The sequence below is a fragment of the Lipotes vexillifer genome, unplaced genomic scaffold, assembly GCF_000442215.2.
Source record: "Lipotes vexillifer unplaced genomic scaffold, Lipotes_vexillifer_v1.1 scaffold170, whole genome shotgun sequence".
Classification (NCBI taxonomy): domain Eukaryota; kingdom Metazoa; phylum Chordata; class Mammalia; order Artiodactyla; family Lipotidae; genus Lipotes; species Lipotes vexillifer.
The window spans coordinates 1,612,520-1,634,201 of record NW_006772326.1 but is presented as its reverse complement, the minus strand read 5'-3'; the positions used below and the strand labels follow the sequence as shown (position 1 = coordinate 1,634,201).

Below are 21,682 nucleotides of genomic sequence, written 5' to 3'. Positions count from 1 at the left end.
ATTTTGTTGGCCTCTGCATTCCCAGGACCTAGCACAGGGCTTGATCCATAATATAGCCAGAAGACTTTAGCAAAATGTTTAGACAAATGGAAAATCACAAAATCAAAGGGTCTCGGAATTGGAGCCCTAGGGTTTAAATGGTCCAGCCAAGCAAGAGACAAGCAAACAAACAAGTGAACCAAAGTGCTTAAGTTTCTTCTGTATCCACAGTGTCCATCGTACATGCTGAGCCTTCTGCACAATATTATGTTCAAAGAGACACTCGAAGTGCCTTTTCTGGGTTGATGCATTGAAACCACAGCACAAAGTGATGACATGGCTTCCCTTGGTCGTACAACTAGGGTGAGCTTTATGATCTTTTAACACCCCAACAGGGCACTTTCCGCTTCATAAGGCAATCTCCATTTGCCAGAATTTAAAGAACTGTCATTCCCCAACCTGAGTCTAACGGAAGAGCAGACAGTGCAATTCTTCTGTCTTTGAACAAGGTCAAAGCCTTGCTAAACCAAGACTGATCTGCAGCCACTCATTAATACTAAGGAAATATAAAAAAGAGACTTTGCTTCCTATAGCATCCTGAAAAAGATGTCTTACTTCTAAAATCACATTGATTATAAGAATGAATAAATAATGTATTAAAAAACAAATTTCAGTGTCATGGCTGCACTGAATTTACCCCTAAGGACAGGGTTTGGGGGTGGCTTGTATGTATCAAATCGACAGATAATCTGAAAACCTTATGTATACCATTACTCTCAGCCTCCTTCCCACCAAGCCTTTTACCAGAGTTGACCCCTGTTCCTGGGCCTGCCCCCGCATCTGGCAGAGGCGCTAATGAGCAGTGAAATGGCCAAAGGGCAGGCAGCAGGGGGGAGCAGAGAAAACAACACAAAAAAGGAGACAGGAGGCTGGATCCTTTACAAACTCAACAATCAGTCCCTGGACAATAGAGCTGGTGGTAGCAATAAAGGTTTTTGTATTTTACAAGTCGAAATGCTTGACAGCCATTAGTTATAGATAGAATGTTCCTATCGGGAGAAAAAGTGTGGGCACACTGAGCGACCTGCCCAAAGGTACACAGCTCATCAAAACAGTCTTTATCTCGGTCCAGAGAAGAAACGGTAGGCTTGATTAAATCCCGCTGGATTGAAATTTTGCCAAAAAATAGTGAAATACCTGTGTCAAATATGGAAGAGTTTAGAATCAAGAATTCCTTGGTTAAAAAAAATAATCTTAAAATAAAAACAGATTCCACTCTTAAAAACAGAACAAAAATGTTCCCTTGAAATATGGAGTAATAGTTTTACCTAGTTAAAAACATATATATATATATATATATATATATATATATATGGCATATTAGTTTTATTTATATATATGAGGGTTTCCAGTGTTTTAGAAATATTTACTGCCATCCATAAATACTCAGATTTGGGGGAACATAGGTAAATATGTGTGTGGTAGTATGGATAAAGTCTTAAATACATTTACTGTCATATAAAATGGTCACTGAATTTCATAGTACTTGTCATTTAATTAGAGTGAAACTGAGATAACTGTCTTGGCCAGGATTTTACTGATTTGATTATTTGGGTCGAGAAACAGGACATTTATTTGATCTGCCTCCTGCCTATAATCTGCCACTCATCCACAAGTGGGAGAAAAACATATTCTTCCTTGATTATAGTTTAATAAAACCACCTGGCTATTGTGATATTGTGGTATCATCACTTGAGCAGTGGACCCCAGGGTCTGAATAATCCTGAATGGTCAGGATCTGGTAGAAGCTGGTAATACCAAACTGAACTGGATGACCAAGTAGAGCTGGTTATCAGTCTCTTTGCTAAAGACATCATTAACCGAATAATTAAGAACAGGACTTCAGTACTGAAACAAGCAAAAAAAAGAGACTAAATCAAAATGCTAATGATCAAATCCAGTTCTTGCCTTCTGAGTATGATATATTTATTAGTGTTTTCATATTTAATTTTGCAATTTTATATAAGCATTTTAGGGAATTTCGCAGTGAGCTATTAAAAAAAGAAAATCAACTTAAGTCACTTTCCCCCACAGAGTTCTATTAGGGTTTGCAAAAAACTCCATTTTTATCACAAAATATTGCAAAGGAGATAGTTTCAGAAAATATAGCTTACCTATATTGAACACATTATAAGCATCAGAAAATTTATATCTTAATTATTAAGCATATGTCAAAAGCTCATGTGCTTTAGAGGAAGCATCTCCCGGTTTTTAAAGCATGTTGTTTTTCCAAGTTTCTAAGGGAAAATGGTTTTGTCTTCACACACTCCATTAGTAGACAGTTTTTGATATTCTATCAAAGTCATTTCTTGCCCTCTGACTCCAGTAAAAAGTTACAATTATCTGCAATATGCATTATTGGATATTCCTCTCTAAACATCAAAGAAATATTTTCAGTTTAAACAAAGCAAGTGTTAAATTACAAATGGCTAAAAGTTAAAAAAAAAAGTAACAAACATCTGGAGGGGAAAAGTAGTGGAAATGAAAACCTAATGTTTTAACTTCAACATTAGATTTCCAGGTTCCTCAATACATTAATGCTTGAGATCTTTAGAAGAAATCCAAAGAGTTTCAACCAGTCTAGTTATAACAGGTTTTATTCCGATTTAGTTCCAACTACTTGATTTTAAAATCATCATGTAAGTTTCTAGATTTCTACAAACTTAGAAAAACAAAAAACTCTTGTTGCCTATCTAGAATGTTTGACTAACAAATGAAATTACATCACTTTCCCCTGTATCACAAGTTCTTTAATAAAGGAACTGTCCCCCAAAAGATATGGAATAGAAATGCGTATTTTTAAATCAACAGACCGCACACACCCCATTACCAAATGAAGAGAATCAGCAACCCGAGAAAACAGCTGGGGTTTGTTAGTAACTTTCTAGTGACCAATTGAAGTTAAGTTTCAGCATCTAGTCCTTGGATCAATTTCTAGGTCAATTTCAGTATCTCCAGAATGATTTCTTTTTTTTTTCTTTCCAAACCATTCATTCATACTGGGGAGTATTTCCCTTCTGTTGTTAATTTCCTTTCTCATAAAGATATTCTGAAAACAAAACACCTAAAAACATCTCTGGTTCCCACTGATTTATTCTTTATTATTTTGTCCTTCCTTCTTTTCCTCCAGAAGCACTGGCTGCTTCACTAAGCAACATCTGGATGGAGCATTTCATACACAAGGTTAACATTGTTATTACTGCACTGTATTTTCTTGAGCCTTAGCTCTACTCTCTAAAACTTTTCCCAAATATTTTCCATCGCTAAATCAGTTACGTGATGGGCTCCATTCTAAAGCCAAAATCGAGAAATGCAAATAAATATGAAATGCCTAGTTTCAACTGGCAGAAGGACTGACTAACTGAAATCTATATAGGTTCTAAGAGGCCAGAACATCTCTGCATGTGCCTATTGAGGCACACAGCAGAAATACCACTTTCCAAATTGATGAACAACACATGGCATTGAACCTCTACAGTTAGAAAGCTTATAAGTTGCAATTTAAATTATCTTCCTTGGGAACTTCCCTGAAGCTCCAGTGGTTAAGACTCCACGCTTCCACCGTAGGGAGCACAGGTTCGATCCACACAGTGCAGCCATAAATAAATAAATAATTTTCCATAGCTACAAATAGATTTAAAATGTACCTTAGTATTATTTATAAGCAAGTCTTAAACTTGATGATATTCAGCATAGATATAGTGAAGATATAATGATACCGCCAAGGGTACTCGGTGAGTTTGATGCACAACTGTCACCTCATTCCATGTGTAGCTACAGGTAGCTATAAGCTATTAGGGTTTAGGCTGTCAGTGATATCTACATGAAAGTGTACAGTGGAATTAATAATAATGTTAAACATTTATTGAGCACTTACTATGTACCAGGCCTTCTATTAAGCCCTTTGCATCACTGCCTTATTTAATCCTCACACGATGCTATTAGAAATGTACCACTCTTACCACCTTCTTAAAGAGGAGGAAATTGGACCTTTAAAACTGAAAACATTACTACCGTATGACCCAGCAATTCCACTCCTGGGTATTTATCCAAAAAAAAATGAAAACACTAATTCAGAAAGATACATGCACCCCGATGTTCAGAGCAGCATTATTTATTATAGCCAAGATATAGAAGCAACCTAGGTGCCCATCAACAGATGAATGGATTAAGAAGATGTGGTGTATACACACACGCACGCACACACACACACACACACACACACACACACACACACAGCCCTATATATACACAATGGAACATCACTCAGCCATAAAAATGAATGAAGTTTTAGAGAGTATTGTGCTAAGTGAAATAAAGAAAGACAAATACTGTATGATATCACTTATATGTGAAATCTAAAAAATAAAACTAGTGAATATAACAAAAAAGAAACAGACTCACAGATATAGAGAACAAAATAGTGGTTACCAGTGGGGAGAGGGAAGAGGGGAGGGGCAAGATAGGGGTAGGGGATTAAGAGGTACAAACTACTATGAATAAAATAAATAAGCTACAAGGATAGATAGTACAACATAGGGAATATAGCCAATATCTTATAATAACTATAAATGGCGTATAACCTTTAAAAATTGTGAATCATTATGTTATACACCTAAAACTTATATAATATTGTACATCAACTATACCTCAGTTAAAATAATTTTTAGAAGTGCTTTTAAAAAGGTCATGTAATTTGCTGAAGATTCTAGTTAGTCAAGTGATGGGTCAGAATTTGAACCCAAGCCACCTGAATCCAGATCCTGAGCTCCCGACTCTAAGACCAGTAGAAAAGTTACGTCCCACTTCTCTCTCCTTCCTTTACCTCTCACCTCCTCCAGACCAAAAAAAATGTGAAAGTCCAAAGCAGCTCATCAAAATAATAGATCTGAAATCTGATTCAAACTCAGGAAAAAACACAAAAAGAAAAGGGGAATAAAGTAAATAAGAGAAGTGCTCTTAACCAAAATCTAGTTAATGTCCTCACTGGATTAGTCAACACTCCATCCTCTGCAGAAGCAAGACTGGCACAAACTTCTTTCCTATGTCCACATACTTTTGGTTAATCAACTTTGGAGTAACCTACCAAGTACTGATCCCAGTCACATCAGATGAGAGGGTTACAATGTAGATATCTTCTTCCAGCCCTGTTACATGACACCATAAAATGTACAAGACTTCTTTTTAAAAGCAAAAGAACTTTATAAAACAAAACAACCCAGAAGAATAAAAGGGGACCAGTTTGGCTTTTAGGCCCTGTACCTAGTAAATCCTGTCAGTTCAAAACTATATCTCTAATATAAGGAAATCAGTGAATGACACTGTTGGAAAGAATTGAACTTACTGTAAAGTACAAGGCTCATTTCCTATGGAAAATGCAATAATTTATTTCTTTAGTACAAGCTTTCCAGTAAAGAATGCCCTTGAACTGAATGCCTTGCTGTGACTGGCTGCACACTCTACCCAACAGAATATATATAAGCAAAAAGGAAACACGCTGTCTAGAAAAAAAATACACAATTTCCTTCTATTTCCTTTTCTAAGTAGAACAACTCTTCTTTGGGGAACAAATCGGGGTCTTATAACAATTAGCTACACAATATTTTCCATTCTCACAGCCAGTAAAAACTAGAAATCATGAGGGTCAATGAAGATGGCTCAATTATTCCCAGAAAGGCAAGGGATTTTGTGGTGGGTGCTTCACGTGGGCTTCTTATTCAGCATGAAGATCAGGTGCCTGGAATCCAGATATCCCCCAAATGAGCAAGAATCCATTGAGAAAATAAAAACATATAGATCCTTTAACTACTACATATTTTATTCCAGCTTGGCTGAAACATCGGCTGTGTGAGGATGAGTGGTGGCAAATAAAGGCATAAAGGGAGGTGGGTATAAACTGTGGGGACTTCGAAGAGCTAGGGAAGGTTGTAATCAATTCAGTGACCAGCTGTGGATCCGTAGAAAGTTTCTAGGAAGGGCAGTGATGCGACTATACCCTATGCAGGTTAACTGGCAAACATAGGAGAGCCAAAGGTAGAAAAGGTGAAAGGTAGGAAGACCAGTTAAGAGGCAAGATATGGAACTTAAGAGTCCATCTACGGATAAGTGCCTGAAGGAAATGTGGTAGACATATACAATGGAATATTACTCAGCCAGAGAAAAAAGGAAGTCCTGCCATTTGCATGGATGAAATTTGAGGACATTATGCTAAGTGAAATAAGTCAGACAAAGACAAATACTGTCTATCACTTAATATGTGGAATCTATAAATACTAAATTTATAGAAACAGACAGTAGAATGGTGGTTGCCAGGGGCTTGGGGGGGGAGTTGGGGTGGGCGGAGGGAATGAGGAAATATTGGTCAAAGGGTGCAAACTCCCAGTAATAAGGTAAGTTCTGGGAATCTAGCATGGTGATTATAGTTTACAATAAGGTATTATATACCTGAAAGTTGCTAAGAGAATAGATCTTAGATGTTCTCACCACAGAAAAAGAAATGGTAATTATGTGAGATGATGGAGGTATTAACTAATGCCACTGTGGTAATCATTTTGCAATACATAAGTCAAATCAACACGCTGTATTCCTTAAACTTACACAAGGTTATATGTCAATTACATCTCAGTAAAGCTGGGTTGGGGGACAATTGATGGAAGCTGAGTGCTGGTTAAATCTCACCGTATTTGCTTGCAATGCGTTTCATTTCATTTTAGCAACATTAATCTCATGACTTCAAAGAACTTACCTATTTCCTATTCTGTTGCCTATAAGAAAGTTTATATAGGTTTTTCTTATTGATGAGTTCAATGGGATACGATGTCCTTTTAACTCTGATGCTTAGAAAATGGCAGACCTATACTTGATATGTATGCCAATACCAATTTAGTCAACACTGTGCTCACTAGAGTATAATGGAATAGGACTTTTTGACTTCTGACACTAGGTCAAAAAAGGCCTTGCTTGCAGCTTTCTCCTCATTTGGGAAAACACCCTCTCTGGGAGCCCTGAGTGTATGTCAGAAGGCTGACTTCCCACCCTGAGACCACCACGTTAGAAAGGCCATGTGTGTGGGTGCTCCAGAGGACACCCCAAGATGCACCCAGACTTCAAGCCAATTCTGCAAAAACACCAGACCTGTGAGTAAAGATGCCTCCAAATTCTACCACAAGCATGAGAGGTAACCCCCAGCTGCTTGAGTCCTCCCTGCTGAGGCCCTAGACATCCTGAAGCAGAAACAAGCTTTTCTGTTGTGCCCTGTCCATATTCCTGACCCAAAGAATCCATGAGCTTTTTTGTTTTTTTGTTTTTTCATTATTAAGTTTTGGGGTGGTTGATGAAACAGTAATAGGTAACTGGAACCATATGTCTAACAAGAGAGGTAATAAACCCATTGGTTATGGAGCCCACACCTGGAATATGATACTTAGTTCTGGGTGACATATTACAAAAGACAAAAAAACAAGCACACTCAGAAGAGAATAAGAAGAATGTTCCTTCATGGGAAAAAGCGGAAAGGCTTAGAGATATTAAAACCAGAAAAGAGAACAAAGGGTATATGTTAATTGCCTTCAAATATCTGAAGAGCTATCACAAGTAAAAGTAATAACAATTACTCTGTATATTCCCAGGAGGGAGGCCTAGGAACAGTGAACAGAAGTTACAGGGAGTCAGATGGAAGTGTTTTCTAATGTTCAGAGCTTTCCAGGAAAGAAGAGGCAGCCTTAAGAGGACGTGAGTTTCCTAACATTAAAGGTAATCAAGCAGAGTCTAGATGATCACCACCTGGTGGGTTAGTTTGGAGAGAATTCATTTATTGACCAGAAGGTTGAATAAAATGCTCTTACTTTAAGGTTACACTGTAACACTGAGATGTTTTTAATCTCAAGATCATCCCCATTTCCTTGTGCTAAGAAATCTAATCCCAACACATGTTGAGCAGAGGGAAAAAAATACAAGATGAATAAATTGAATGAAAGTCAATACCAAAGTATAAATAGAAAGGGATGCAGAACTCTGGAGGAGAGAAGAATGGAAACTAACAGGAAAACACAATCCAGCAGAGCAGCAAGGGAACTTCAGAAAAAGATGAAGCGTGAAGATGGAACCATGGAAGACAGAGAGCAAAACCGAAGATCCCATCATAGAGGACCCAGGGTAGAGAGGATGCACTCATCTTTCTTGAGAAATGGTTTTATTCGTTTTTAAGACTTTTTTCCTCGGTCAGTGGGAAAGACAGACCAAAAGAACATGGTAATGTAGCAGCATAAAGAACCAGGTTCAAGTGGTAAAATTAACAAAGCTCTTCAGTGATCAGTGAATTTCTGGCCTCAGAAAGATACAGGATCTGTGTGCCTATGGGGTCAGGTACACCTGCATGGAAGCCACCGTCAGTATGTAAGAATCACTACTAAGGGAAGCAAGAAAAACCAGTGCGTAAAACCTGGTTTCCTAACAAAGGCAACGGGAAAAGGAAAACACAAACCACCTAGAAAATGAGATATTTCCAAGGCCAAACCATCTCGGCAACAACAACAAAAAGAAATGAAAAGAAAGAGTTAAAAAGTTATCTCATACACATTTCATCTGAATTTTATCACCATTTGTAATCAACTTCCAATGTTTCATAATACCCTTTAACCTTAGTTACTCAACCCAGGGAACAAGTCATCTCATTGTTACCCCATTTGAAGGAAGAGTGGAGACTCTTTTCATGTTGATAAGAGATAGAAAAAGGAGACACTCCCAGGAAAGAAAAGTGTTTTGAGGAAACTCCTGGAGCCTGAGGGTAAGAGGTGGTGATAATATGCTGCTTGCCTTAACCCTTTCAAAGATGCATCAAACCAGAAGTTAGAAATTCATGTCATCGATAAAATAAAAGTCATTTATTAAAAAAAAAAAATTTTTTTTTCAGTACTAAAAAAGAACAGAAATTTTATCTTACTACTCACCCATTTCCTAGGTCTGCCTCTTGGCCGTTTTTCTCCAGTGGCTTCTGCTTTCTGCAAAATGAAAAAGGAAGTTATATCATTTCCTACCTGACATTTCTTATAAGTGCTGCACCAAGGGACACATTTCAAGTAAGAATGTTCTGGTTTGCAGATAAGGTATTAAGATTGCTTTAAGAATCTCCTTCTCCTTGAAGGCTCATCTTCTGCATTTTTCATTGCATGATGCAAAGAGAGATCTATGCAGCCCTCACCCTAATAGACTCCCCTGGAGTAATCTCTGAAATGCATGAAAATGCTTTTTAAAAGCCATTTTGCCCTTATTTCTACCTGTAATTAAAAAAAATTATTCCCACATACCCATAATTATGTAAAGTAGACTTTTAGAAAATTAATGTTTCTTAAATGATGATTTTTCTTTCCATATCACAACTAAAATTACCAAAATTAACATTGATATATTACTGTACAATACCCACATTGTTAGGCAAAAGAAAATCTAAATGTGAGTGAAAATATATAGGCTTCTAACTCAAAAAACCAAATATTAGCACACTTCTACATAGTTAATTTCCTGTTCCTTGCCCCAAACAAACACCTGTCAATCAGTTCACCCAAAGCAGAGAGAGAAAAAAAAAAGCTAGCAGAAATCATCAATGTTTTTATCTGAGATGGAAACCAGGGATGCTAAAAATAATAATTGATAAACAATGTATATTATTAACAATTAACAATTCCACACTCAACACAAACCTGACATGAATATATTTCTAACTACCTTAACAGTTTGTTCATTGCTTTACTTCACAGAAGATTTTTCTGGTATCACAGTTGTTTTTTCCCCTTTTGAGTAAAATTTTAATATTATAATTTCCCTGTTTATCACGCCTACTCCAATCCCCAAATACACCAACACACACATATCACATACACTTTCTATAAAAATACACGTTTATAGGGACTTCCCTGGTGGCGCAGTGGTTGAGAATCCGCCTGCCAATGCAGGGGACACGGGTTTGATCCCTGGTCTGGGAAGATCCCACATGCCGCAGAGCAACTAAGCCCGTGTGCCACAACTACTGAGCCCGTGTGCCACAGCTACTGAAGCCCATGCGCCTAGAGACTGTGCTCTGTAACAAGAGAAGCCACTGCAATGAGAAGCCCACACACCACAACGAAGAGTAGCCCCCTCTCACTGCAACTAGAGAAAGCCTGCGCCCAGCAACAAAGACCCAACACAGCCAAAAAAAAAAAAATACGTGTTTATAATTTTCATTTTCAGAGTAAAGAAAACTTAGTACATCCTCTTCTGTGTATGAGAATCATCTCAAGTCTATATAAACACAAAAATACAGGTAACCTGAGCCAGGATAACTCGTTTTGCATTTTACTTTTGTTACCTGGGTTAGCAGCAAGTACTTGGTACAACGATACTAAAATTACCTATTATAACTGTCTACACTGCCAAAAGACTCTCATTTCTCCCTTCAATCTGGTAAAAATAGATGGAGATAGGTGATAGATTGATAGATACACAGAGAGATACAAAGATACACAGGTACGTAGACAAAATAGGATTTTTATGTCACAAGATTTCTCACCAAATATCTTCCTGACCTATCTAACAGGTTCCATGAATTAACCCAAACTTTGTATGATTATAATGTTAGTTCACATTTATTGAGCATTTAAAATACCCTAGGCACCGGGCTAAGTCATTCGCATGTGTTATTTTAATCTTTACAACAGCCCTCCATGTAAGGTAGCTGTTATTATTTCTCTTAGTTTGTAAACGAGCAATTAAGTCTTAGAAAGGCAAGCTGAATAACTCAGGTCTCACACAAAGCTGGTAAATGGCAGGCCTGGGATTTGAACCCAGTTCTGTTGGACTCTAAAGCCAGGGCTCTCACTGTCCTGACAACGCTACCTCCCTTTAGGTTACATGCATTTGCTGCTATGAGGAGATATTTTAGTTAACGAAAATTGTCACTGACTCAGCTCCACCTGAGAGTCAGATTTGGACACTTTGAATCATAGTAGTAGGGGTTACTACTTTGAATGGCTCCACAAAGGAATCATTTCTTGTCAAGGGTTAGTGGTCCTGTCTTACCTTCAGTCACAAGGGCATGAGTTAAATTAAGTGAAAGCCAGGAGTGCCCAGTGAATCACACCCTCTTTCTGCGTGTTGTCTCAGGGAGAGAGGGAGATCTCAAAAGGAACACAGATTCCACTTTGGAAAGCTTAGATTCAAATCCCTGCTCTGCCATGTTAGCTTTATGACTTTGGGCAGGTCCCTGAAAACCTTAATTTGGTTTCAGGTGTGAAATGGAGATAACACCTCCGGTGAGGAGTGAGGAGTGAAGTGGCTGCCATAAATGAGGTGCTCAATAAATGTTCTTTCACTCCTAACCAGATGGAACTCTTAAAGGGAAAGTTTTCCTTTAAGTTAGTCCAATCGCATAGAAGGTTCAATCAATGCAAATATTCCATTACACCCATAGATCACCTTAAGAATGAAGCTTTTAAGAGACCCTCTGGCTAGTACATCATGAGTTATATGAGTACAAAATTCCCTAATACAGAAGTACTGTCTGATTTACCCTTTAGGAGCAACTGTAAGGTTGCACAGTTTACTCAGTAGTAAATAATACAAACATGGAAGATAGAAATCCTTTCTAATGGGCGTGGGGGTGGTAGGTGGGGTTGAGAGTAGAAGACTGCTGATCAGTGCTAAGCTAACAGTGCTACACCAGGCTTTTCTGTATGGTGGTTATGTTCCGGGGCCATGATGTGATCCGGGTGTATCTAAAGTCTGTTAAAAAGAGGGTTGTTTTCTAAGAGGGTTTCACTGCATTTTAAAGTTAGAGAAAGCAAATCTCTCATAAGAGAGAGAAAGCCCTGCAAACAAGAGGACTTAAAAACGAGCATCCCATTGACAAAAAGTCTATTCAAAAATAAAATTCGCACCATTAACTAAAGGGCAAAATATCACGATTATCACTTGGACTTGTTAAAAGCAAACTTGCTCCTTGGTCTTGGGGCCAGTATTACATGTAAACTGAAACCCTCTTCTGAGACGACATCTAGAAGAAACACTTTAGCTGTGCTGTGTGTCGTCGATCTGGGAGGTTTTCATTGTTCCTTAAAACCCACATTATTTAATCATTCTGATCAAACTTCACAAAAGCTGCAAAACCAGTTAGGATTTTCCTTTGTAAACCAGCATAGATCCAGGAATTTTACATATTGGAAAACACTGGCTTTAACTTTTTTCCCTGTGTTTAATGCTCTTCGGAATATTATTTTTCAATAGAAAACAAAGAAAACATTTCGGGGGCTTGTTTTGTTTTTAATATGTTAACATATGCAATACTGTGTAAGTGTATATTTGGTTTTCCTTCGCCAGAGTGGAATTTGGTTCCACACTACAAACCCATGTATAATTCAGACAATAACTTATTCTGAGTACTTACTGCTTATCTCAGGGCGGGGGAGTAGGGAGAGAGGGTGGGAATTCTGCGTTTGTAAGAACTGAATTTCAGACTATTATCAGCCCTGTTATTCTAACGTCTGCAGCGATCATATGTTAAAAGTGTAATTCCCTCCTGGCTTGTCTTAATTCTTATTTTTGCCTTTTAAAAAAAGTGTAAGTTCTGAACTGTGTATTTAATTTTATAAGATGCTTTAGAAGCAAGTTCACGAGGATTGGGGAGACTGTTAAATGGGAAATGTAATTATATCTTTCTCTAAGAAGTTTTGGTACTCCAGGCTCTTAAATGTATGAGCACTAAAAAATTAATCAAAAAAGGAAAGTCATCTAGCAAATAGAACTCTTGATCTTGGAAGCAGTGCTTAGCATTAGTGTCTGGTGCATAAGATGTGCTCACTGCATATTTATTGCATGAAGAAAGGAAAGAAAGAAACACTGGTGTTTATATCACCTGTGTGTTTCCCTGTTGTTTCCCTCTCGCCTTTAGAATTCTACAGCTTGGTAGGGCTTTAGAAGACATTTCATCCAGCCCCTTCATTTAACAAATAAAACAACTTCTGGATGTGCCATGATCTCCAACGTCATAGCCTTCTGGTTTATTTGGGGGCCAGACGTCTGTGGGAATGGGTTGCAGTAGGCACATATTGCCAATCCCTTTATAAGCTTGTGGAGAACTCCCCTCTGAAGATTGCTCAAAATCTAACTTACAGCCTACATTTCTGGTTACTGGAGAAAACATAATCTACCTTGTAGCAAATACTTTATGAGATATTTGACACCGCATAATAGTGGAAAGATCATAAGCTTTAGAATTAGATTTGAACTCAAGCCCAGGTACTCCCATTTACTGGAGCTGAACATTAGACATGTCACAGTTTACATCTCTGAATCACAGTTTTCTCATTTGTGAAATGAAGACCATAATGCCTACATCAAAGGATTAAAGGAGCTAATGTATATGGAAGGTAAGCCTGACAAAAGCTACAGCATTTAGTAGGTAGTCAAATGTAATTTCTTAACTCCCTCCATATTTTAAAATGTTACCCTTAAAAGCAGTACCTCCCAATCTTGTAAGTTTCCAGTCAAAGTACTGAGTGATTTTCTGAGCATTATCTTATTTAAGTAGGGCAGCTATTACTACCCCTGTTTATATGGGCGATTAAGCAATCTGCCCATGTTCTTAAGTGGTGGAACTGAGACCCCATCTGATTTCAAGGCAATAAAGGGTCTGTTCTTCTGGGAGGTATAGCCCCATACAAAATGGAGTAGCCATGGGGAAATTTTTTTAAAAACTTCTAGGGTCGAAATCAAATGAGTAGTTAAAAGTAAAGTATTTCTTAGTTTCCTATAAAGACATAGACAAGAGCTGAGATTAGGAACCAAGCGCATTAGCCAATTCTGACTTCTGGGTCAAATTTAGATAGCTATTAATTGTTTCCTATTCTAAATGCTCACATCATACTGTGATAATGCATAAAAACCAGAATGCCCCACTCCAAACCAATCAGTGCATCTGTATACACACACACACACAAAAGAGCTAGAAAAATATTTGGGCTTAGTAGTACCTTGCTTTGTTTTCATGTATCTTTACATATATATGTATATATGACTAAGACCTGCTGACTTTAAGAGCATATGGAGCCATCTAAAAACAGTGTAGAGTCACATCTTATTTCTTTTAGTAGCTCTTTCAAAAATATAAAGAGTGTAAATCAATGTGCACTGGCATCAAAATCAACTGGACTAATCAATCACATTAAATGTTAAGTAATTGTCACTTTACCTTTTTGCTAATCTAGTTCTATTGGTTTCCAAACTGTACATGCAACTATTTTTAGTCTTTAAAAGACATTACAAGTTTGCCATCACTAGATATTTTCCAAAAAAGAAATAAAAGTGAATTCTATCAGCCATTGTAGTTCATGCTCATTTTCCCCAAGGAAGTCCTTGTTGTCAACTCCCATGTCATTATTTACACATGCCTGTCTTCACCTATACAAACATGAAATTAAAGCCAAGGCCAAAATAACAGGAAAAGTTATTTTCAAAGTTTAGGATTCTCCTCTTTAACTGTTCCTCTCCCTCCTTTGTAATCAGAAAAATCAATAGCAATGATAAGAGAGTTCATAAGGGTGACCTTCCAAGCAAACTACTCCCTACATTATCCTGGAGAAAAAAATGGCTGTGACTACTCCTTGCTAAATCACTTAGAAGATGCCATTCAGCATTGTTCAGTGGATTAAAGCAATATAGAATAATAAAGCAGCAGCCTAAAATGGAATCAGTTCTCCATTCACCTTTTTCTCCTGGTTGGCACTATAAAAATTCAGAGCTAAAAATCTCAGCACCTAGGATATAAAATTCATTGTTCCACCCTTGTGCCAAGCTATATGGTTCCAGAGCGAGCTCTGGAAACTGCAGAAAGTCAGCTAACAAGATAAGATAGGTCTGAATGATTTAACTGACATAAAATGCTCTTCAGCATCCATCTACTCTCAAAAAAGAACTGAAATGCAACAGAATACCAATCTGTTATGTTCTCTTGAGCAAAATGATCTGTTGAGACCTTGAGATAAAAATGAGACAGAGTTGGAAGTCAGTCAAAGTAATGAGGGGCTTTCGATGAAAAAGTTCAGAAGAGTAACTGGCAAAGAATGAGATCTCTGGGTTCCTTGAAGTAAAGTGATTTCAGAAAATAACTCAAATGTATTTGAATCTTCCATATTTGGATCATAATCTACGATGACTCAAAGGCATTGTGAGAGAGAATTTACTGATACATTAAGGCTCGGTCCTCTCTGGAAAAGTTAAGTGAAAAAAAAAAATGAGTCAACTGTTTAGGTAAGACAGCCTAAAATACCAAGATAATGGAGACAACAATTGGGCTTTACGTAATTCCACCTGACTGGATTTATCTGTATCCTTAGATAGAGCCCTGAGTCCCAGTGGAAGTTACTTGCCCATAAAAACACAGAGGAACTCAAAATAACTCATATTAGTAACATAGACCCCATAGGCTGGAATTGTATGACAACTGCCAATACCACCTTTCCCTGACTTACCTATAATGATGCCTTTGGTTCCTCTCGTCAGCTCGACCTACTATATCCCGTAAAAAATCATGTCCTTGCTCACCATCTATGCGCTAATATTTAACTGAAATGATGAGGAAAACCCATTCCCTCATCCTAAAATATCTGTGCTTGGTGTTAGTAATCATTTGTGAAAAATCGACCACCTTCCTAGGAACATGATTAGAAAAGGAGCACAAATCTTCCTCTATAGTATCCAATTTGTATCAAGTCTTCTTTGTTTAGGCAAGTGGAAAATATAAATTAGGTGTCTGACTGAATACATTATTTGAAGTATACTTTATCTAGATGGTATTTTCATTTTGTACTTTGCTCTCTATTTCTCTTCACTACAACCTAAAGTCAAAAGGAAGTTCAAGCAAATCTGTGATATTACAAAGTAGGGTTCTCTCACACCTGAGATCTTTTTTATATGCAATTCTTCCCATTAAAATTTAATTCAATCTCAGAATTTTTTTTTCCCTAAAAGTACCTGAATGACAATTGGCCTGACTTACAGATGAATTTGACTTGTGACCTTAAAAACTGGAGAATTAGTGAAAGAAACCCCTCCAGTGTTCTCTCATTAAATAGGCACAACAAAAACCCTAAACTAAACATAAAGGAGATTATATCTTTCTTCTCTCCAAACATGAGAAATATGAAAATACAAAGTATTTCCATCCAGCACAAACAGAAGAGGAAAACAAAATAAAACAAAAAGGAAATTAAGAGCCAACTGGTCACAGGTATACCTCAAACTAAGACATAAATAAAAGGGTCAAGACATACACACAGTCACACACACACTCACATGAATAAATTATTTATTCAGGAAAACATTAACTTCTGATTTCTTTTATTAAGATAACAATATGAAACTGGTTCAGGGATAAATTTTGAGCACTCAGATTGGTGTTCTTAGGAATAACTAGAATTTCTACATAATGGTTATATCCATGGGAATTTGTCATAACGGAATAGAAGCAAAGTGAGGAGTAATTATCTTCTCTTCCAAAAGTTCCAGGCATAACAAATTATGTTTTTATAAATGTTTGTTTTATATATTACACAAATCAAGTTTATATTGAATATGACCTGAAATTAAAGTGATTTTTGCTAATTTAGTAGTCCTCCACTTGGTCTTGCAACCTTCCTCATGCATTGTCAAGTGTCACACTGCTAATTTTCCAACAAGCAGTTTTGTTTTCAAATGCCCCAAGGCCAGTTACTGGGTCCAAACACAAACTTTGTAAGTAAAGAAACTCCAAGCAACAAGAAATTTTAAACATACAACATCATCAGTATCCCAGTGTACACTGTATCTCCTCTAATTTTAGAGTTCTGTTCTCATATACTTACCAGGTTTTGTTATATATTTTCCATTTTGGTGAGTCTCGGTTTGCAGGAGAATTTCCAATTTATTAATTGTAGAAGACTTCTCATCTCTACTATGGTCAGTCTAGCATGCTATGAACAATGTAACTTTTTCTAAAAAAGATTACTTTTTGAAGTCCTAACAAAAATATGTTCTGTTAGAATACAACATATGTTTAATAAACCAATATATGTTTGATAATCATGTTTACATAGGGTAGTAGCAAACTCAATAAATACCGATTCGAAAGTGAAAATACCTTAAGTTTACACATGCCATGAACAATTCATCAGTGTCATTCATTATTTTGCAAAGTGTTATCTTCTCCAGATGAAGCGTAATTTATAAAACTGAAGAAATGTAACAGTCAGGTTCTGAGCAAAAATACGTATCCATTTTTATTAGAAAGGGGACTTTTATAACAGAATTGTGTGAAATAATTTTGTCTGGAAGAATGAAAGATTTCAGAGAAAAATTTCTTTCGGAAAAAGAAAGCCTACTTCTGTTTTGGAAGTTGTAACACTATGTGCATACACATGAAGAATTATCAGAAAGATGAATAGCCTAAGGGTCATTGATAAATGCCTATCACCAAAGTAACTAAAAATAAGGCAAACCTTACTTGGGAAGGGACCAACCTTTTGTTGTTTTGCTTTAGGTGGTAAATTAGGCACAAGTCTCAGCTTTCCTTTTGTCAATAAAGATTTTGCTAGTCAGTGGCAAACTTTTCAAACTGAAGAGAAGGTGATGGAAGCACCTTTTTACTCGTTCCAAAAAGAGTAATACAGTAAAATATGAGAGGTAATTCATTTTCCCTTTTTTTTGTATTGAATTTTAAATAATTTATTTATGATGAGATTTACAGATTTCTTCCTGGGAGATGTTATGATGCATTTTTCAGAGCAATTACATCATAGTTTAAATGTTTGTCAGCTAGCTACCAAGATATTTCTTTGCCATTCCATTAGAGTAAAATCAAGATAAAATTAACTTGATGCAACAAAAAAAAAGCCTATGTTAAATTGGCCCTTTTTTTAAATTGAATGAAGCAGGTAAAAAAACAAATAGTAAGTATTCATATTAGTAATATCAGATTACACAGGCACTTTTAAATGACAAGATAATTTAGAGCTATTCAATGTTTAGTGATTAAATATGAGTACAATTAAATCTTCACTCTGAGAAGCAGTTATATTTAAATATATTAGAAATCTGCTCTTTCAACTCTGTTCAAGACTGTTAAAATAAAACAGAGAAGAACTCATAGTTGCTCCCTAAATAACTTTATATGTATCACTGGTTGCTATGGAAGTTTACAACACTGAAAACTACCAAATATAATATGATAGGTGCTCACACTCACAGAGAAAACCACACAAAACATTAATCCTCAAAAGATGAGCATACAGTCATTTTCAACCAACACTATACATGGTGTACTCCAATCGACTGTAAAGATATATCAAAATTTACTTCTGAATTTTGAACCTTTGTTTTTAACGAGCATACAAACCCACAAATAAAATACAGAGACTTTTTTTCTGATTTATTTGTAAAGCTTAAAAAATGTGAATTTTATCTTCACCTTCCCTTCTCTGTCTATGCATTGATCCTGAGATATTTCTTCTTTGTTAGCTCAAATACCCCCAAACATGAAGTTTTTAAACTGCAATTTAAAATTTATAAAGAAAAACACTGGAAGTTACACTTGGTTGGGTTCTATCCTGCCCAAAAATATACAATAAATGAGTCGAATATTTGTTTAAAAAATTTCTCATTGTCCTATTCAGAACATTTCTCTATCACCTGAGGTGGAAAGGCTTTTGAGAGATTATGATATATTATATTGCAGGTTTATTGTAAACAAACAAGGTACTTTATCAGCGCATTTAAAGCAGTAGCATTAGTGAAAATTTTTTTCCAGAATCCCATAATTGGATTTACTTCTAATTATCATCTATTTGGCAAAGTACTTAACTTTAATAGTGGGATTTGGTTTTCCAATAATCATGTAAATAAGCACAAAGTAAATTAATCTTTATTATTTTTTAAGGAAATTGCAAAAACTTTACCACCAGACAAAATCTATAGCTTTGATTTGTTTTTAACTATTTCACAACTGGTGCAAATCTTAATTGTTCATTCTCCACTCCCCCACCTCCCCCTCCCATCTCCGTTTTAAGTTTCTTATTATTTGGTGATTGTTTAAAAACAGCACTGTAAGCATCTTCATGAACTTTTTATGCTAAGTATCTGCTTGAAAAATCTCACCAATATCAAAGGTAGGAAATGAGTCTTGGGTTACCCACTTGGGAGAAATCCTTAGGTGCGGATCTAGAATGGGAAAATTACAGGTAGGTTCCTCTGGGCGTTGAGAAAGTTGGGAGGATGTAAGAAATCTCACCTTTTGAGCTGCTTTGGAGGGACTCTTGTTTTTGCTGCCTTTGGGTCTTCCCCTTGGTCTCTTAGGAGAGGGCTCACCGGTTGGCTCCTAGTTTCGGGGGGAAAAAAAATGCTGCTGTGGCAAGAATGGCTGAAAGAAATTGACCCTGACTCTATAGTTGTATTTTCTGCCTGTGCTGCTCAACAGAACTGTTGGAACACATTCAGTTCAAGCATAAACGGATGATGATGGTACAGAGTTTACAGAAAGGGGAAATAACTATACTTGTAATCCAAGAATTCATAGAGGAAATTCTGTTTCGCATATGAAAGCTAGATTCTATTTCAACCCGAAAAAGGTAACAAAGGCTGCCTGTTCCAAGGTTGCTTGTTCTAGAAAGAAAGTTATACATTTTAAGGTGTAAAATATGCAAGGCTGTGTATTTGGCAACGCATAGAAATAATAAGCATTTTACGCAAATACTACTCTCCACCATACCAGCATTTTAAACAACAGAAATATGAAGCTAACAGAAAAATTTCAACAATCTCCCAATATTGAAAAAGGTGGCTTTTGATCATTCTGTGTATCTATACTGTAGGTCAGTTATAACTCAATCAACACACTGAGTGAAATACTGGAGCAATTCTCCAAGTTCTTCAACTTAAAACAACTCCATTCCTCCTAAAATTTCCAAATAATTATGGTAAATCTGTCGTGGGAGGCTTTGCTTGAATTATCTAGGTAATTGCTTCAATTCTTCACTGCCAATTGGAGATGTAGGAATGGTCTCCAGTCTAGATTTAAATGTCTTTTGATAAAAATAAATATTTTCTCCAAAACTTTCTTTTGAGAAAACCCTTATGGGGGTGTACCAAAGAAAACAAAAAGGGATGGGGGGGGGTGGGTAGTAAGGAGGAATGGGAGTGTCTGGGAAGGAGAAATTGAAACTATCAATAGGTTTAGCAAAACTTTAAACGGCTTCTATGCCAAGTAGTAAATACTCAAGTGGTTAAGAGAATGCGATGATTAATATTTCAGATCCTAAATATTTATCCAGTGAATCATCAATTTACATCTCATTCAGATTCGGTTATTAAATGAGAATTAGCTTAAAATGCATAAAAGTCTTCAATGAAAATTCGCATCCTATTTAGAGATTCTGAGGAAGGTTTCCTGCAAGCTTCTGTGGGACCACTAGCTCCAGTGGGCACATCCGGAGCAAACACATAGGAGACACATTTTTCTTTCTTTGTGAACTCTGCCTTAACTCAAAGGTAAAACCTCCAATCACCTCCAGACCCCACTGCAATTTCTTTTGGATTATTTTTTGGAGGTGGGGGGCAATTAGTAGAGTTAGAGTGAGCCGGGTGGCGTGTGGGAAACAAGAGCGGGGGGAAGGGCAGTGACTTCCTGGGAGGTGTAAAACTGGATCCTAACGCGATGTAAAGTGTCGCCCGGGCAGAGCGGGAAAACTCAGGGGCCTCTAGATTGGCTTGTTTCCTTTGATGATTTCAAAAAGGTACAGCAGTTTTTCTAAAACGCACTGGCAAGCAAACATTGTTCGCCTTCCCCACCTTGCTCTCGGGCAGCTTTGGGACTCTAGGATTATTTTCTAATAGGCCTATTTGCCATGAAGGAAGCGCTTTAAGGCTAAAGAACGAAGAAGTAGCTTTAAACCCCACGGAAGCGGAGTTTAAATGTTCTCAATAGACAAGTCCCGCTCCATCCTTGCCCGCGGAGGCTTGGAGATTGCTGCGAACAAAACCCCTTCAGCCCGGGCGCTGCGCGCAGCTCCGCAAGCGCAGGCTACACGCTTAATTGGTTGCATCCGCAGACAAAACCCTCCACTCCGCGGGGTCCCGGGCGCCCCTCGATCGTCCCCTCCCAACCCCCAGCCACTCGCTCTGGAGAAGGACGTTTCAGGTCTGCAGCTCTGAGGCGCGGCACCCAAGGCAAAAGGGGGACTGGGCGCCTGGCGAGGAAGTGACCCTAGCTAGCGTGCACCCTCTCGGACGCTGCTTGCCACCGCGCCCTTGGCTGAACTACTTAATCCTGCCCCGTGGGGACCCAGGGTCTCCTGTAGCCAACCCCTTTCCTGGGACACCTCAGCAGCGGCCGCCGCGCCGCATTTAAAGAGCCCTAAGAGAACCGGGCGGGCCCACGAGTTCTTTGTCGGGAGGGCGCGAGTCTCAGGCCACCGAGAACTCGGGGAAGGCGCCAAGGGGGCGGCTGCGGCGCGCCAGTCCCCGGCCAGCGAGCAGCCCCGGTTGGCGGGAGAAAGAGCCTCCGGCCCCCGAGGCTTCAGCCCCTCCAACCCTGACCCGCCAGAGTACCCCTAACCCCCGGGCCACTGCAAAGCGGCTCGGAAAG

The 21,682-nt window shown here is 37.8% G+C and overlaps 1 protein-coding gene across 1 annotated transcript in view; it reads right to left on the bottom strand.

Moving 5' to 3' along the window:
• The window catches only part of HMGA2 (high mobility group AT-hook 2), a 139,174-nt gene that overhangs the window by 113,826 nt on the left and 3,666 nt on the right, over positions 1-21,682 (bottom strand). Inside the window, exons 2-3 of the mRNA XM_007447386.1 lie at positions 19,331-19,417; positions 8,988-9,038 (exon numbers count right to left, since the gene is read on the bottom strand). Coding sequence (XP_007447448.1) covers positions 8,988-9,038; positions 19,331-19,417 — 138 coding nt within the window. The remainder of the gene's footprint in view (positions 1-8,987; positions 9,039-19,330; positions 19,418-21,682) is intronic.